The 19,527-nt window shown below is 42.9% G+C and overlaps 1 protein-coding gene across 1 annotated transcript; it reads left to right on the top strand.

The window, feature by feature from the left end:
- Positions 1-1,364: 1,364 nt before the first annotated feature.
- On the top strand, positions 1,365-19,167 carry si:ch211-195o20.7 (cytospin-A). Its single transcript, XM_053434941.1, has 12 exons — positions 1,365-1,497; positions 1,988-2,112; positions 5,043-5,636; positions 5,869-5,921; positions 12,802-13,346; positions 13,652-13,727; positions 13,844-13,910; positions 15,136-15,196; positions 15,487-15,583; positions 16,765-16,881; positions 16,962-17,021; positions 17,146-19,167. The coding sequence occupies exons 2-12, from the start codon at positions 2,073-2,075 to the stop codon at positions 17,233-17,235; spliced, it is 1,800 nt and encodes a 599-aa protein (XP_053290916.1). The 5' UTR covers positions 1,365-1,497; positions 1,988-2,072; the 3' UTR covers positions 17,236-19,167.
- Positions 19,168-19,527: the final 360 nt, after the last annotated feature.

Below are 19,527 nucleotides of genomic sequence, written 5' to 3'. Positions count from 1 at the left end.
ATAGTCAAAGAGAATTCAGGCTGTTTTGCTGTTATTACCCTCAAAGAGGTGACAGAACTTTGTAACTCCAAGTTATTTGATTTGATACATCTTCTTTGTTGTTAGGATGAATCATTTCCTTACTATGAAGAGAGAATCTCGATGCCTGTGACATCATTTGAAGAAACATTACTTAATAATATAGGAGACTAATTTAAATAAATAAATAAAGGTATAATCAAGTAAACAAGCTGAGGACAATTGATATTAATATCGCATTTGGGGATTTTTCAATAATATAGAATTCCAACACTCGGACGCAGGGTTGCCATGAGTCTGAATTGGATCTTTCACATTCTGAAAACTGTCTGGAAGATCGGAGACAAGTGACTTTCCAGCCTGCACCCTTCACTGCAATCAAATCAAACTCAGATTTTGCGTGGAATCTTTTCATAAAAAAAAAAAAATGGGACACATACTATCCAAAAGACAAATGAACAAACAGACAGGGGTGAAAACATAACCTCCTTGGCAGAGGAAAAAAGCCAGTGGGCAACAGACTTTGAGTAATGTTGGAACAGACATGACTCCAGACAGATTTATCAATATAATCCAGCAAACGAGTCACAATAAGTGATCAATAACAGCTTGACTGTCATAAGATGATTCAGTACATTTTCTTCAATGAATACAGATGTTTGTGCTTGTGAGCGAAGAGATTGTCAGAGTTCATGTGTGTGGCCTAAAGGTTTGGAACAAAAACCACATTTAACTGAACTCAAATGTGTACACAAATAGTGTGAAATAACAACAAGGCACTTTACAGAGTGGGGTTAAAACTTGCCAATACGAAAGAGAGGAATCCAACAGATCCCAGAATGAGCAAACATGGGAGATGGGAACAAACATCTGGCAGAGCTCAGTGTGGGCGACCATCCGAGTTTACAAAAACAGGATTAAGGAGGTTTAATGAAAGGAAATGGAAGGAGCGTGTTGTGTTTGTTTTGTTTACGGCAGAATTAAGTCAAATCAGAGCAGCAGCGACGGAACGAGTTGGTTTAAATGAACTGTAGATAATTCAAAGTTGATATTCAAACAGCAGGTCAGAGGATCAACACATGCTCCATGATGGAGGTTTGGTGAAAAGGCAACAGGTTTCCATCTGACGCAGCGTAACTGCGCCCTCCAGTGGACACACCCAGCAGCCATCTTTCATCCTTTTTTGTTCTTCATTCCCTTCTGTTAAAACCAGACTTTATCGCTTTGATCCGTGTTTATATATTTGTTTAAGAGGCTGAATCCAGTGGGTGTTTGATAAACTCTGTTCCAAGTGAACGCAGCAGCAGGTCCCGGTCTGTTCCGGCTGCTCCTCTCCCCGCTCTCCCCCCCCCCTCCCCGGTGGAGAGGCAGCACTGTGCGCTCGGCTGCGCTGCGCCGGAGGAAGCAAAGCGCGGAGAAGAAGAGTTCACAAAAAACTCACAGCGGATTGTCTGGATCTTGATCTGTTTTCCTGCAGCGGTTTGTATTCAATGGTTTTTTTTTAAAACGTTAAAGGCGCAGGTTTTAGCGTTGTCTGCGCAAAAGTACTTTTCCAAACATGTTTTACGCGCATTGCAAGTTTGATCGCGCGTCAAAACTTTTTGATGCGTTTATCAGAAGCGTTTTGGACGGTATCTTTTGTTGACAAAAATGCAAAGGTGTCTCAAATGAGTTCTGCTAACTTGGACGATCTTGTGGTTTAGATAACGCGTAATTAGCTGCTTCTCTGTTGATTTGACCGCATTTCTCGTGTTGAGTTTTCAGATTGTATTTAAACCTGACATGACAACACTTTGTTTGGCACATGTGGTATATGCTCAGTCTCCTGTTTCAGCCTCACTGTGCAAATCACGCAGATTTTCTTAACATTCAAATGATTATCCGGAGCTGGCTGAATGTTTGGTGAAGCGGAGCTGCAGCCACTGAATTGCTTCTCAACTGGATAACCGTGTGTGTGTAACCTCCACAGTGTCACTTCGGTGTGGACTGAGGGGGAAAAGGCAACAAACACCGCAGGGCTGCACCTGGGGCCCAAACCCCAACGCTGCAGCATTATGGGCAACTTCTCCAGCAAGGAAGGCCATGGACCCACAGGTACGTGGATGCACACACATACACAGTCGTGTGTCCATCACTGTAGACTTACTCAAACCTTAACAATGGTTCCCACTTGGATAACCCTCAATGTAACTAACCTCAACTGATCCTTATCCTACCACTAAGTATCACCTTAAAATGAAAGGTTTTCAGTTATGTCGACCTTTTGTCCTCATAAGGTAAATAAGTCCCCACAATGGGACTGTGTAAACAGATGTAGGTCCCCACAACATGGGCAATACCTGGACTTCACACACATGTACATACCCTTATGAATCCTAATTCAATTAAAAGCTCTCTAGTTCCGGTCAAATCACGTCCTTTGAATATTCTTTGCTCTTCATCAGAATTCTGAACTGAATTTCTAAAAGATTTGGCACCTAACACAGAGGACTGACAGTGTGTGTGTGTGTGTGTGTTCTTTGAGAATAAAGCCAGCATATCTCAAGGCTCTGATTCAAGTAGTAGTTATAGTGGAGAGAAAAAGAGGAGAGATACCGGAGGAGTGAGCATATTACAGGAAAATTCCTTAAAAAGAGAGGAGAGGTTGGATGAGGGGCGATCAGGAAATACGAGGCAACAAAAGGAGAATCAGGCGGAAAGACTCTCTATGCGTGGGCGTGTGTTTGTGCGTGTGTGTGTGTGCATGCTGAGCGGCAGGCGGCCTCCTGGCAGGCTTCCTGTGTGTTGCTCAGTCAGTGGTCATTCTCCTCGCGTCCCCGTGTGATTCGTTCAGGCCCCGCCGGGCCAGCTGTGATGAATCGGCAGAATTCCCCGGCTCAGCACAAGGGCAACGGATTAATCATGGGAAGCCTAATGCTCTCTGACACACACACACACACACACACACACACACACACACAGCCATTCAGTCAATCTGCCGCCCATGGTTGGACAAGCACATTAAGGTTTGGAATGAAGAAACAAAACTCAGGGGTGACATGAGAATGTTATTAGACAGCCCTGTCTTTCTTTTCCTAGTGATTGGACCTCACAGCCGGTGGTGCGTAGCTTTGCAAATGTTTGGCTGCTGCTCTTACAGCTCTAGAAAAAAAAAAGTACATTCATCTTTCGAGCTGTTTTGTCCAAACAAGGTAAAGGACGAAAGAGAGGGAGGAGACGTGATATCCACTGGTTCCCATCATTTCTGAGTTAAAAGGAGCGCTGAGCCGAAATGTAAAAATCATGTTAACGGTCAAGTTTGGAAATGAAGTTGCAGCTGACTGCTGGGACATGGGACATTTGTCCTCCGAGTATGTGAGTGTTCCTAAATTTGAAGAATGAACATTACAGCAACACTGTGGATGAGCAGTCCAAGAGGAATGTTACTGTCAAAGTGTCTTCAGGGGCACGGCCGGGTCTGGATGTCCGCTGGCCAATGGCGGCCCTGTTGTCCCGGTCACCTCACTGAAATGTGTTTTCCGTGACAACATGCCATATGAGTGACCGCACGACTTTCCTCTGCCGTCAGTCTGTCCAGGATATAGTTGGTTATTCAGTGTCTCTTTCAGTTGCTCTGAACCCGTCCACTTAAAGAAAAGGTTTTCCCTTGTTCTCCCTTGAATATCTGAGGTTCACTGTTTAGAATGATGAATGTGACACTATAAAGCCTCGTTCACTCATCTGCTGAAGGAGGATTCTCCACTTGGATCACCGTTTATGACCAGCTTGATATGGAGTGATGTGGAAACTTAAAGGAGAAACACGATGCTCATATTCAGGTTCATAATTTGAATTTAACTTGAAAAGGTTTACATGCTCTTATGGTCCGTAAACACGTCACCTTTCTCACACTGTCCTTTGCTGCAACTCCTCTATTCAGCCTCCGTATGAAACCTTAGTTTTAGATCCTGTCTCTTTAAGGACATCCTCCTGATAAAGCCCAGGCTGCTCTGATTGGTCAGCTTGCCTTGTTATCGGTCAACCGCCTCCAGTGCTTGTAGAAAATATTCGGCTGTCGCTTTACCTGTGGCACGTTTGATCTCATAAAGGTTTAACCCTAACCCTAAACCCCCCCACTAGCTCACTGGGAATTCGGGGTGATGATGACGCTTCTGACACTCGACAGACACAAGAACAAAAATAAATCAAATATCTCATCGTAGGACAGCGCGACACACATGTAGGAGACACTGATGAAGATGCCAAGAGAGTTTGTCGTGATTGGAACTGGCGATGTTGGCGGGGTAAACATGATCACATGATCCACGCAGCAGAGTTAATACATCACTTCCTGTCTCTGTCTGCTGCACCCTGCTGCACCCTGCTGCTCCACCTCTCGCCTGAGCAACAGATGATTTGTTGCTGTTGTGAACACGTCAAACCTCGCGCTGCATTGTGCATGTCTGAAAGGCAAACTCTGTCTAAACTCCACACCCATGTCATCTACCTCAGAGAGTTCTACAGTTTAAATAAACAAGTTGGTTTTGTCCGGGCTCAAAGCAGCCCTGGGTTTGTCAGGGAGCGTTCCAGACCATCAGCTAGGTGTGTGTAAAGCCAGTGTGGGGTATCGTGATGTCACATGACAGTCAGACAGCAGCTATATCTCAAGTTTCAGCTGCATGTGGCATGCAAAGCAATTCTCTCTCTCTCACATGATAACTTGTCTTTCACTATTTGTTGTGTGAATCTGTCACAAAGATTCTGTTTTGTTGAAATCTTTCCAGTTGTTTAACAAACACAGGATCTAAATGAAAACCCAAACTGCTTTGAAGTAAAAAACCTGTGTAGCACACGACAGGACAGGAAAAAAAACTGAAAATCCCTCCAGTGCATATACAAGGAAAATCTAATTTGTCATTGAAGGAGACAGTTTGTATCCAGTAGTTAAGCCTATGAAGTGTCAAATCTTAATGTCTTGACTGGGGGGGGGTCTTTAAACATGTACTTTTTTTTGCTTGTCTGAATTGAATGTTTCTTTTCTTCAGGGGCCCATGGGGAGAGTTTCCACACTCCTCCTACTTCTCCGCAAAATGACCTTCCTGCCGTCCCCCAACTCCTCCACGCCACCACGCCTCATTCCTCCCTCGCTGCCCCACTTTCACCTCCACCTCCAGTCCCAGTCATCACACCAATCAGGAAGAAATCTCATCCCACCACCACCACGCCGACCACTCCCAGCAAATTCATTCCCGCTCCTAATTGGAAGCCTCACCCGTCGGTCAGCTCAAACAGCCCAGCCACTGGCCCTGGAACCAGCCCGGTGCACAATAACAAGCCTGGAGCTGCTGTGGGAAGGAACGGGGGTCCTCCTACCTCTACGCCTCGGACTCCGTCCTCCCAGGGGAAGACTGTGGTTTTCAGCCCCACAAAAAGCCCATCTTCTCCGTGTAGTGCCTCACCTGTGGTGGGCAGTTCCTCAGGACTGACCTGGAGGGAAAGGGACAGTGGTCTGAGTCAGTCTTTAATGCTGGGTCATGAATCTGGGGACGCCCCGGCTGAGGAAAGGGGAAAGCTGCTGGAGGAGTGTCATACATCACTGGGTATCACCGACAGTCACGATCGGGCCACGGACACAGATGGTAAGAGAGATATATGTTATACTACCAGTATTTAAATTAAAATACACTTGAAATACTGCATATAAATCATATCCAGGCCCGTGGAGTTATTGTTTGAACACTTAAACTTTTCATTTCATTGTGGGCTTACCGTTTCCCATTTCTGAGAAGGGCAGGTTTATTTCCTTGACATTTCTTTTTAGTGTTTGATATGCATGTGCTGTCTTATGACATTTCTGTTTCCTTCCCTCAGAGATACTGAGGCAGCTCCTGGCAGAAGTGAAGACTTTGAAGAGCACTTTGCAGGTGAGGTGTGCTCCATCTTAAATACATTCTGGACAGTTTATCCTCTACCACTTGTTTGGTGCTGGCTACTCAGTATGATACTAATAGTAAGTGACTGTTGGTGAAACCACTCCCTTGAACGGTAATTATTCAGTTTGGGCTTGGCAACTGTAGCTAGGCCACAGTCCATGCTCCCCAATTAATTCCATTGCTTTTGTGTGAAAGTTGACAACTGGCACGACAACTGAAACAGAAAACCTTGAACGACCCCTGAAGGGAAATTACTGTGTTATCTTCTCATAACACACAGTGTGAAAAGTAGGAGTAAGTCAAACAAAAAAAACATTGGAGGGGCAGCACACTTCTTCATATTGTAATAATGGCCTTTTGTAATGAAACATCATGAGGTCATTATATTATATGATGAATGATTTGTTACTGTACTGTATGACATCATTATTGTCATATGATCATAATTATTTTGGGATCTATTTAAGCTTAAGTTGTGTCTATAGTCCTACAGCAGACAGAAATACATCACTTTGTGACTTCTTCTTTGTGACTTTTTCGTTTGGATATTTTAGTGGACTTTTGACTGATCAGCTCTAAAAGTTAATCGTCTGGGGAGGCACACAGACGGATCGGAGTGAAAACAATACTGTGCTTGTGAGGCTTCTCTGGTTCACAGTGTAACTACATTAAATAGTATAACTACAGAAGATGTGCCAGTAGAATCTCTTAACTGAGGTCTCTTTACGTGAGCATACAGCAGGTGCAGGTGTCGACAACAATCCAGGATGGTGCATGAAATCTCCCCACAGCTAACAGATCAGTGTCTGGGCTGCAGAGATGTTCCATCCTGTCCGCCTGAGCCTGAAACTGTTGCTAGTAACGAGGGGATCCAGAGTGTCTTCCTGTAGCCATGTCTCTGGGAAACACTTCTTCCTCTGCAAATCAAAAAATGGTATATATATATTATGTTCTTTTGATGAGCTGTCTATTTTAGTGTTGACAACAGGAAGTCGAGGCAGCAGTGGTTTGAATTGATAGTGTACCGGCTGTTATATAGTCCTACTTAGTTTTCTTTCTTTTTTTTACTTATGAGGCTCATCTTGACATTGCACTTCTGACTGGAATGCACCTTCTTCATATCTGCTCCTACTTTTCCACACATGAGAAAGACAGTTGAAAGATTGAAGAGGATAGTTATAGCAATGTAAACAGGAAGTCACACACCAATTATACATAAGTCACCGTAGTGTTCCAGGAGATGACACCAAAACAGCTCTGGAATGGGCCCCGCTCGGCCCCTCTGGGAGGTCCAGCTTTGCTAATTGAGGTCTTCCTGTCCTGTGATTCTGCCGAGGGGTCCAAAAGAGGAGAATCCCTCAGATCACCTTCTGTTCAAGTGTCTTAAAGCTGATCACAGATTGTTGCCTATGGAGCCTCCTTGTGAAGGGGGAAGTTGATTCTTGAAAATCTGCAGGACTCCTGTTGCTTTCCTTGTTAAAGACTTAAAAATGAAGTTTCCACTACATCAAGACTGATTACAAATGTTTCTAAAAAAGAAGAAGTTTGAGATACGGACTGAGGGAGCTTCTTTGCAGCTGCATGTTGCTTTGAAACAAAAAATTTGGATTTTTCTTAGAGGATGAGTATTTGGAAGAGAAAACATCAACTCTTCACCCCTAAACATAGAACTGTGTTGAGGAGGTCAAAAAAACCCTTCTTCAGGTTCACCGACAGAACTATACGTTGTGCTGCTTGAGCCAATCTGAAGAGAAGCATCAGGCTGGAGGCTGAATGGGCCTACAGGTGGAAGATTGAGAATAACTTCGCCAACAATGAACAAACATTTGAAACATCGCCAACGTCAAGACAAGCAGCACTTGACACAACACTTTCAACAGTCACATCCTCACTGCAAACTGTCGGGCATCAGAGCTGTGAACCCACCTGTGTGATCATCTATACGTCTATATTTTACTTTCAGTCACATCTGCATCGCACTGCTCAGATGTTTACAGTTCAACTACCTTTATATGATATATATATCTATATATATATATATAGATATATATAGCATATATATATAGATAGATAGATAGATATATTTGTAAGTGCAATTCTTTTATAAGGGAACAGTCTGACTCAGTAAATGTATGATATCCTCAAGGGCAGCTGTTTGTTTTTTTGCATCAGTGTTTAGCAAATATTTACTTATTTAATTTTATTTATATATTTTTGAATGAATTTAATCTGCACTGGCCTGCTTGAAACTGATGTTTTGTTAATGAATTAATCATCTCTGTGCAACAACAATAAAGATAAGATAAATATTGAAACTTGGAAGTTTATTTCCTGGTATCCAGTCACAAAATGTCTGTGTAGGACTTTCCCGTTATTACGTCCCAAGCCTAAAGTTGGATAGGCCAATAAGAATGAAAGTTCTTCAAAAACAAGACGCACTTCAGTCCAAATGCTGGGGCGTTACTTGCTCTTCTGAGGATGGTGATATTCTGTGGTAATTTCCTGTTAGTCGTTGCTTCCAATTCCCGACCCTCCCTTATGAGTATTGTAAGCCGGAGGCTCCCGGCTTCCTCCAGGTCTGCCACATCACAACAGCTGGAATATCATCTGCAGTTCACATCCTTTAAAACCATCTTCCCCCACTTCCATTATGCTTTTATTTAGCCATGTATTAGAATTTGAATTCTTTTAAGTAAGCTTTCTAATTTGACGCACAACTTGTCCTCCATGGTTTCTCCACTCGATATCCTGCTCCCTGTGTATCTTTTGTCTCATTCGCCTTCACTTTCCCACATCTCAACGAGGAGGTTGGAGCTATGGGCCTCTGCCAGATAAACCTCAGAGAGAACTGTGGCATGCTGAGAGGTATAACATCACGGGCAATCCAATACTGTGTTTACATGGGCCCTCTGCAGAGCGATAGAAGCTGAAGCTTCTGACTGAATGACTGTGCAGTGCGGACTGTGGAGGAGGGGGGGTTCACATTCGGCTGTTCGGGAGACAAAACTTGTTTTGTTTTTGTGCTGTGTGGGATGGAGGGGGGTTTGTGAGTGGAGCGTGAAGTGACTGGCTGACCGTGTGTTGTTGTGCATGTGTGTGCGTGCTACACTTTGGACACAAGACTCTCAAACAACCAGAACGCTTGCATTGAAAGTCCTGGCGAGTACAGTTGGTTTTTGCTTTGCAGGGACGCCTCCCCCCTCCCATCCCCCCTCCTACCCTCACCGTGCCTCTCTCCTCGTTCCCTCATTCTTTCTCCATTAGAGAGCTGACCGCTCCTCTCCGAGCTCAAGAACTCAAAACAATTACCCTTCAACTTTCTCTGCATTGCTCCACTCCTCCTCCTCATTCTCCCCTTTCCTTCCTCTATCTTCACATCACTCCCTCCCCCACCTACTCAATTCTTCCCCTGCCATTTATCTTTTTTTCTGACCCCAACTTGAGCATTTAAGCTCTTTTTTTTTTCTTCAGCTCTTACCTCCTTCCTTTTCCATGTAATTCAAGTAGACATTATTCTTCCAGGCACATTCTATCAGCTTCCCCCCCACGCCTCTTCATCCGACTTGATCCACACTTTCCCCAATCACTCCGTGTTTATCCGATGTATTACTAATGTACTGTAGGTAAAACTAAATTAAAAAAACAAAGACGCATTATTGCCCAATGTGCAACAGAGGATGTTATCCAGCGCATCAGCTGCCTGCGCTTATATACACCGCCAGTCTTCAATTGTCCTGACCAACATAAATGAGAACACGCCCATTCATGGCGGAGTGGTGGATGGCAGGTCAGATTTATGCTCCCTCGTGGAAATTTGGTCCATCTCAGTGCGCGGCTCTTTTGGTATCAGTTCCAGGTGAGCGCCGCCGGAGATTTCCAGGAATGATCTCCAGGTTGTCCGTCTTCTCCTCGCTTGGCTGCTCCAGCTAACCAGACTTAAATAATGCTTTGTATGTGGAGGCTGCTCACATACCGAGGGAGAGTTTAGCTTATGATTTGTGGTTGGAGGACATTGTCTATATTTATAGATTTGTGTCAATATTTGCAGATCCATGCATGCGTTTGCAGATTTGTCTACACATTTACAAATCACAATACAACCTCAGTACACATTTGCAAAGCTGATTACAGACACTCGGATTGAGATACAGTTACAAAACTTTACACACACACTAATGTTGCATTGTATATGTTTTTTTTACCATGTAAAGCACTTTGGGATGTCTCTGCTTTCGAAAGGTGCTATAACTGACCTACAATATGGGCCCTATAGGAGTGCTTGTGCATATACCCTTGTGTATTGTGTTGAATTTGCTCTGCACAGTAAATGGCAGCATCTCGGGAATCTTCTTCGATGTCCGAGGGCATTTATGCAATTTCTAGGCTCTCTGAAGTTATTTTTTAGTGGCCGTTCTGTGGGAATCTCTGTCGTTTTGTACTCAATGTACATGTGTGTGTGACTGCTATAGAGTGAGTGAAAAGTCCCTCAAAAGTCACCATTTTTTGAATGCACACACTGTGGAAAGCTGGAGAGAGGAGCCATTACAGAGCGATGTTCCCCCAAGTATGTGTTCTAAAGTCTGGGTGTGGAGGTGAACTCGGGACAGATGGTTCACACACACACACACACACACACACACACACACAAACTACACGTACCCACTATACACAATCACCAAGTGTGCTGGACGCTTTCCAGGAACTCTGTAAATCAGATGTGCACCCACACTATAGACGGCAAGTGTATCTCTGTGTGTGTGTGAGTGTGTGTGCCTGCTGGACGCCACATCTGGTCTTGCAATGGGCCACTAGGTCAGGTCTTGAGGGACTGAGCCTGTGTGTGTGTGTGTGTGTGTCTTAAGACTGACAGTCCACACCCTTATCTCAGTGTGAACTGAGGAGCGCCCCTTCCTGTTTCCTTAAACAAACATGCTCCAGTTGGAGTGTCTACACTCAGATAGCGACGACTCGTAGACGACAGGATCTTTCATGTCCTAGTGGGTTCTTTGGTATTTATTACTCAATATAGAAATACAACAGAGACTAACCATTTGACCCATGTCTCCAGGGACAGTCTGCTCCAGCTTACCCTGAATGTGTGTGAGAAAACTTGACAATGTGGTTCGGTGGTGAGGTAAAAGAATAAGAGCTGCACATGTGGGAGAGGAAAGGGGGAATATGATACTGTGTGTGTGCGTGTGTGTGTGCGCGCACATCCAGTGTAATTTGGTCCAGCTGTGGTCTTAAGTCACTGGTCAGATGAGGCAGCGACTTGGCTCAGACAGGGCCTCCTCCTCCTCCTCCTCTTCCTCCTCCTCCTCCTCGTCTCTCTATCCATTCTTCCTCTAATTACCAACCCTCCCCATCCTCCTCCACCGCCCTGTGATTACAACCACTGTTATTGCCTGTTCTCTTTAGCTTTTTCATATTCCTTCTATCTATTGTATGATTATGGTCTCTTAAAGTATTTTCTTTAATGGTCTGGCATCATTTACCTCTTGGCTTCACTGATTCCAGTGCGTCTTTAGATGTCTGGGTTAGTGTTTGTGCTTGTCTGAGGCAATAATACTCTTGAAGGATGAAAACAGCCCATTTTTCACGTTTCAGTTTGAAACGGAATCTGCTTCAGAATCAGTTCTTCATCTAACCAGTGTGGCTCATTTCTAATGGAGAACAGTAACCACAGAAGTTTCACAATGCATCTTTGGCTCGGCTGCTTCATCCTGTTTTCTCTCCGTGTCCGGGCTTGTTAGGGGTCCTCCTATTTACGCTAAAAAATAAAAATGCATTCTTGGTTACTTGATTTTAGATGACATGAGGCAAACCTTTTTGGCTCATGATTCATTTACGCTTCATGAGAAATGACTTGCCAGTTCCATTCCTCTGCTTGCTGAGGCTTGCATCTCACCTCAGTTCCACTGTTAGTCTCCTAATGAGTATGTGAGATATTTAATTGTTTGTTTGCTTGTCTTGTGAGGGTTCAGTTCATGTTTGCTTTTGACGATGAGATCCAGTTTGGGTTTAAAATACCAGTTTTATTCACTTTGTGTGGAGATGGTGTAGAAAATGAGCAAGGCAGCATAATTTCACTGAAAACATTAACTGGAGGTTTTCATGTAATGAACACATTTCAATATAAAAAGATGTCTATTGATTTGTAATAGAGACACTTTTTCCCCCCAAAATCTAGTTTGAACAAATTTGACATGACACGAAGTTTGCTCACAAATATTGCCCGCAGATAGTTGATGTTGATGACAGCTGTGTGGTACAAAGTCGACAAACAACCGTCACCCTGGCTCATTCAATTTTCCGTTGAAGGTGTAAAACACACACTGCTCCTCAGAAGCTTTGGTGTGATGTCCGCTCAGGATGACTTTGCTTGCTACATTTCATGTTGGATCATCAGGCAAACTATTTAGTACTAGTTATTATTATTATTAATATTATTAGAAGTAACTACTTCAATTATTTCAGATGGTTCGATGTCCGTCTAGATTGTTTGTTTTGCGTTTGAATCGATCATTACAGTTCGAATATTTCACCACAAACTCCATTGACATCTTAGTCTGCGTTTTCTATGTGTGTTTTTATACTTGGTTTAGATTTTTTTGTCTGTCATTCGTCAAAACCCCCCCTAACTACCCTACTTACTCACGGTATACTAGAGGGCCAGACGGATAGTTTGCAGATAATCCTGAGGCTCTCACTCGGACATTAGCATTCAGACATACCTCACCACCGGAGAAAATGCGGATGATCTGCAGAGTTCAGTGCATGTCATGAAAGCACCTTGAGTGTGAACCACTACAGAAATCAGTTTGTGTTCCTTTACAGCATCTTGTGAACGCACCCACTGTTTTCCTTCCAGACAGAGCGTGGGGAGTGGCTGCAGTTCCAGGCTGACCTCCAGGTGGCGGTGTCAGTGGCCGACCGCCTGCGAGCAGAGGCAGAGGAGGAGCTGACGGCTCTCCGGACGGCACACAAAGATGTTGAGAGGGAGCTGGCTGCTGCCCAGCAGAGGCAAAAAGAGGCTGATACGCAACTTGTCACCCTGAGGGGGGAGGTGAAGGAGAGCAGGCAGAGACTGGCAATGGTCAACCAGGCTCAAGGTAAAAGTGAGGCCCGGGCTCCGTGTCCGGTCCCAGAGAGGCCCAACGCAGACCCAACCGTCACTTTTGAGAGCAGAGAAGGAACCCAGAGGGGCACGGAGAGGACGTCGTACAGGCTGGGACGAGAAGGGATGGAGAGACGGAGCGAGAAGGACCTGACCAAGAATGTCGTAAGCGAGGATGCGAAAACGGACTGTAAGGGCGTGGCTAAACGTTACCTGAGGAATGTGACCAATGAGGAGAGGAGGGGAGAGGAGGTGCGATCAACAGAGACACGACGGACGATAACCACCGAAAGATCAAGGTGCGTAAACTATTTGACGTCGTGCTTTTTAAAGGATTTATAAAACAAATATTACTTCTGCAGCAAATTAATAATTAGAACAATTTCTAACCAGAGCCTATTACCTATCTTATTCATTTAATTGAATCATATGAATGTGTTGCAATCGATCCTCAGGCATGAACTGGGCCGAGCTAGGACAGTTTGAACAGTTGAATTTACAGCTGGAGCCGAGTGAAACGGCTGTCTAGGAAAAAAACACCACCCAAAACAGCTGGTTTAGCTTATTGTGTGCATTACTCTCCACTGTGTTTGTCATATTACAGAAGCCTGTCCAGGTTACCTGCCTCGTCGGACCTCACCATGCAGAATGGAACATCCCAGTCCAATAGCGCCACAACAGTGGGACCCACAAACATGTTGCCATATTTTATGTTTAGTTTGCAAATGTCTGTGCAGCAGTTTGTTGCGATTGTCATGATTTTTACCTAATTTTAATAAATTCTTTTGTTTTCTAGAACTCAGGGCAAATAAGGGGCCGAAAAACTCTGGATACGCAAGATGGCAAGTCGAGCACTGACATAGGTGTGTGTGTACAAAATGATTGTTTGCAATGTTGTACAGTATGCTTGTGTGTAGAGATACTGTACAAATAAATGTGGTTTTTGAGCTGTACAATTAATTATGTGGAGGTTCAAGGGCTCAGGTTAGTCAGGTTCTAGGAAACTCCGGAGGTGAGAAGACTCTTCTTCATACGACTTCTATGGTGCAAATGTTTGTGTGCTGCTTCTGAAGGTTCTGAAGTTTCTCATAGCTAGACAACCGAGATAACTTAGCTTTATTAAGCTAATTGATATGCTTTATCTGTGTATTTACGATACCTGTGTGTGGGTAGGTGGGTGGCCGGGGGAAGGTGTGCCTTCCACCTCCAAGCACATCAAAGGCATTTATATTTCAGGGAGAGAAACTTCAGTTTTTTTCTTTCAGGGAGAGAAACAAAACTTGTTACTACACCTTAAAGGCAATCCATTGAGGGTTTTGTTTTGCCATTGGATGTGCTATTGAGCAACTTTCTTATGAGCGGGACAATGCGCCGCACGGCACACAGGATTTGGGAGACTAAACACATAGTGTTGCTGATTGTTTTATGCTATTTTGCTAAATGAGCGTAGATGGCGGTAAAGCTCAAAGAAGCATAGAAGGACTGTGTTCACCAAGGTAGTGAAGAAGAGAACTGCTAGTTAAGTACATTAAGGAAACATTCCAATATTTTGAATCAGCTTTACAAATCAGTAGAAAATCCGGATGTGCACAATGTATTTTGGTTAAGAATTAACTGATTATAAACACACAGTTGTTTTTAAGACATCTCACCTGCACCTTTTTAAAGATGATATAATCAACATTTTTGAACAATGACGACTATGTGTGAGTTGAAACAGGAAGCACATAAAACACAAGAAACCGCAGGAAGCCGTTACTCATTTCTGTGTTAATTCCACAGAACAGTGAAGCATCTTTCAGCTAATTGTTTTGGTTTATCATGGTTCACAACATTACTCGTGTATCATTATTTTCAGTGTTAAGGTTCCGGTAAACTCATATTTAAAGACCATTTTTTACTCATGTTTGGCAGTACTCTTTATACAGTGGTATTGCATGCATCTTGTTTCACTGCCCCCGAGTGGCCAACTAATGAATGTTAGCGTGTCAATGGGTCACAGGTTGTATAACTTACGCCTCTCTTTTCAGCATGTTCATAACCATGACCTGGTGTTATGTAATGCAGTATTGTTGCTCGTTTTTGCAGGGAAACGTGAGGAATCTCTAAACAAGTACAACTCTGCCCTCACCGAGTTACCTCCCACCAAGTGAGGACACACACTCACACACACACACAGTCACACACACACACACACACCAACCTAATTGCTACACTCTGTGTAAGCTAATTACTTGTGTTTTTCTGTTGAAGTCAATATTGGGGCCAAAACACCACTTGAATCAATGCGTTAATTAAGTTTCTCTTTCGATAAACGAGTCAACCATGTGACGAGAGCTGTTTCTTTTAATACAACCACAAAATCTAAACTTACAGCAACACTGTTTTATTGTTAACATATAAATCCGAGGTCTTCAGCAGTCTGTGTCCTGTTGTCAGGTCCCAGGATGGTTTCAACCTGCTGCTGCGTCGCCATGGAGGCTCCAAGAGAAACTCGCTGCTCCGTTGGTGTCAGAGCCAAACCCAGGGCTACAAGGTATTCATCCAGAACAAGTCTTTCCTAAAGATGAACCAGATTCTATTTCATGCCAAGTTTATCATATTTTATGTGGATTAAATAAAAGGGCACCAAGCATTTACTCCTGTTAAAGTAATGATACCTGACAGTTTCCTGACAATATCTGAAAATATGTCAAATCTGTGTTTTGTAGGAATTAGGGCTGCAAAGGGGCAAAAAAAATTCGGTAAATTTCCGGCAACTTTCCAGAAACTTCGGAAACTCCGGAAATTTTGGGAATTTAAAAAAAAAAAAAAATATTCGCAAATTAAACGCTGCGCAATAAAAACATCATTCAAAACTCTATTTTAAAGATGTATGGAATGCAGCACACGCTGCACGTTGAATTTCAACCCTGCACTGTGCATTTCTCCATCACATGCACAGATAATTCCCAGCATCCTGCACACTACAGCAGGGCTATTGAGGCCTGCTGTAGTGTGCAGGACTAGTCAGGGAAGTTTTGATGATATTACTGGGGAAAATATATTAACATGCTGATTGAGGATTGTTCATCTGTTCCTCTAGCCTATTTCTATTCATTTATCCATCAATTGTAAAATATTTTTAAAGACGATTCCAATTGTTTGGCCAACTGTTATATCTCTGGCATTGCTTTAGTGTTTTTTTACAAGCTTTTTATCTCATCTTATTCTACAGAACACTTCCACGTGCACTATCTCATGTGTGGAGACATTTCACCCCAGCCACTGTAGAAGGAAACGCTGTGTACATTTGCAAATACTGTGCAGAGACCTATGTTAAGAATGAAACAAAGATCCAGAAGCAAATAGTCAAGTGCCCAAAGTTTTCTCAGTGCTCAAATCAGCCTATGACAAAACAAAATGTCTATATTTATGTCTGTATATGACAAGGTAAATACAGTTAGTATAATTTACCCACACAATTTCCAGTTTTTTTCCCGTTAATTCCCGTATATTCCCATGGAAAGTTTCCCACTTTGAATATTCCCAGAATTTTGCAACCCTAGTAGGAATTAAAGTCTATACTGCCAAACGGAAAATACAATACAAGGAAATACAATCATAATGTCTGAAGTTTTTCCGTAAATGGTTACTCACCAAAAAAGTTGTCCATTTTATCTGAAGCTACTCCGTCTCCTATATCCTCTAATTCCATCTTTCTATCTTTCCTTGCAGAATATTGACATCACCAACTTCAGCAGCAGCTGGGCCGACGGCCTTGCCTTCTGCGCCGTCTACCACACCTACCTCCCCTCACACGTCCCCTACAGCAGCCTCACTCCAGAGAACAAAGTGAGAGCTTTGCCCCTGAAACGCAAACCACCGAGTGATTAATGGCGTTCAACTTATCGATTCATTCTTTTTCTTTGCAGAGGGAGAACCTCGGTCTGGCATTCAAAACAGGAGAGAGTGTTGGGATCGCACAAACCCTGGTACGCCTCTGTGTACTTAACAAATACAACAAACCGTTTCCCGGCAAAGCCTCATCTGACTTGTTTCAGTGACAGATGAATGGTTGTTTTTTGTAAAGCTATTTGAAAACCTTTTGTTTGACAGACAGTCGAGGAGATGCTGAGAGCAGGGGGTCCTGACTGGCAGAGGGTGCTGAGCTACGTGGAGAGCATGTACCGTCACTTTGAGATGTGACTGCTGACAGAGGTACTGACGGGACACAGCAAAGGAAACTCATCATGTTGTTGTGACGACGTCTCCATCATTTCTGTCAGGAAACTGGAGAAACAGTTCTGTATGAAAAATTGAATATTGCTTGACATGCAGTGCAGGATTTCTTAGAAAACTCCAATATCTATGACTCAAAGCCGTCGCAACCAAAGGATATAAAACGCTGACGTCAGCTTTTCCCACAAGGGTCGTTTCCTTTCATATTTAATGTGACTTTACAAATGCCGGCTCAGTCAGGAATGAGGGTGTAGAAGATTCCAGCACATTGGATTTCAAATATTTACTGAATAAGTGAGTTTACATACAATCTAAACATCTCACAGCTAAGCAGATGTGTTAGCAACACATGAGGAAGATCCTTGTTTTGTCATTTTGCTAAAAACTTATTTGATCAGTAAATTTGGGAAATAATATGTGCTATATAGGTACCTGATAAAGGCTTAATCTTGAAAATCTAACAGATAAAAAATTATATTTAAGAAATTATAAATATTTTTTAATATCAATTTTGTTTCTGTGGGTTGAAGTTTGCTTTGGCTTTTTTGCTGTCATGTGGAAACGCTCCCTCACCATAAACTAAAGATGGACAACATGACTGCTCCCCTAAAGTGAAGCCAAAAGATCTCTATCACCACTTGCCTCTTCCATGTTAGGTGATGGGACTTGAACCTAACTAAAGAAGTCACTTAAACTTTTTTTAAAGATGGTTTCTATCAATTTAAGATAGTGAAAGAGGTTAAACATCCTGATTGACAGCTAAGAATGACATGGGATTGGTCGTGCGCATGTATTGAAGGGACCTCACTGTTGCGGTGCCATCCCCGATTACTATTATTCAGACTCTGACTCCAAATCTGTAAGAAGATGGTTTTCCTATCTCGGATATTTTCTCCTCATTCTTGGATAGTTGGAAGAAATAAAAACAGGTCGTCCTGTTACAGTGTCTCTGACCAGGCCGAGGCAGTGACTCCAGACAATATTTCATTTTTTGTTGTTGTTTACCTGCCTGTATGTTTCATATCCTTAACCAGCTGACATTTCACACAAATCTGTGAGTAGTCCGAAAACTTTGGATTCAATCCAAGTGCGCAGTTTATCCATTTGAGTAAAATCATTTGAGATAAGCAAAATGCAAAGAGTTGCATAATGCAGCTTTCTAAAATAAAGCTTATCATTGACCACCATTCGAGAAGATAGGTTTTTTTGATAGTAGCTCTTGGAGAAAGGTTGTGTAAACAGAACGAGGTACTGTAAACGTCTCCACACTGGCAGAAACTTTATCACATTGTGACTTTCATCAGATATGTTCAACCTTGCCTTTTTTTAACCTTGTATGTGACTCTCTCTTTGTTTCCTGGACCTGTTCAGCACTCTGTAAATATGCACTTTGTCCGCACTTTTTTTTTTGGTGTAAGAATGTAATGATGTACAGTACAGATCTGTGTGAAAACCTTGGGTGGGCGTTCAGAGTCAAGGCTGCAGTCCAGTCAGTTTTTGCTTTGTGAATGGCAGTCGATGGTTTCTCACAGGAAAACACTGGGACTGTGTGGCAGTGATCGAAATCAAAAAAACAATACCATGCCTCTGTGTTATCATGAGTGTGCCAGTGCTGCCTTGGTGCTCAGGGATGTGCATGACAGCCATGACACATAGCAAAAAAACACACGCACAAACACACACAGAGTTTTCATTTCATGTTACTGCTGCATCCGCCAAACATCTTATTTCACAAGAGCTGAACAACTAAACACCAGGTGCTGTCATGACACGTTTAATGCCGCGTGTGTTGCCAAAGTCGTACGTGCCAAAATACACCATCTATTGTAAAACCTGTTTATATGTAACTAATGTGAAAAATGAAACTTGATACCAAAGAAATAAAGTATTAATATGAAACTAATGACTACGTGTGGGTGTTTTGCGACATGTGATCAAGGATTTCCCAGAAACGATGAAAAGACTGGAGCATGATCAGAACTCTCATCATCTCTTCCGGTTTTAATCTTGGCTTTAAAGTGATTAGTTGTCCTTGAGTATGCTGCCCTCTGCTGGTGAGGGAGGGTTAAAACAGGCAATAATTAATTTAGTCTGTGTTGTTAGCTGATCTCTGTGCTGCTGTTTTTAGTGCAAACTCTGCATAACCTGTATTCTTCTGCCACAATAGGAAACAGTGTAATTATATGGAATCTCAAATTTTTCCATTTAATAGAATTTAAATCCAATAATTTTTGTATTATTGCAAAGAGAAGGTTGGAA

The sequence above is a fragment of the Pleuronectes platessa genome, chromosome 11, assembly GCF_947347685.1.
Source record: "Pleuronectes platessa chromosome 11, fPlePla1.1, whole genome shotgun sequence".
Lineage (NCBI taxonomy): Eukaryota > Metazoa > Chordata > Actinopteri > Pleuronectiformes > Pleuronectidae > Pleuronectes > Pleuronectes platessa.
Note: the sequence above shows the minus strand (reverse complement) of the source record. Positions and strands in the feature narration are given on the sequence as shown.

Coding starts and splice junctions, on each gene's coding strand:
- si:ch211-195o20.7 (XM_053434941.1), top strand. CDS start 2,073: ATGGGCAACTTCTCCAGCAAGGAAGGCCATGGACCCACAG. Junction 5,922..12,801: donor CTTTGAAGAGCACTTTGCAG/GTGAGGTGTGCT, acceptor TTTTCCTTCCAG/ACAGAGCGTGGGGAGTGGCT. Junction 13,728..13,843: donor AGTCCAATAGCGCCACAACA/GTGGGACCCACA, acceptor TTTGTTTTCTAG/AACTCAGGGCAAATAAGGGG.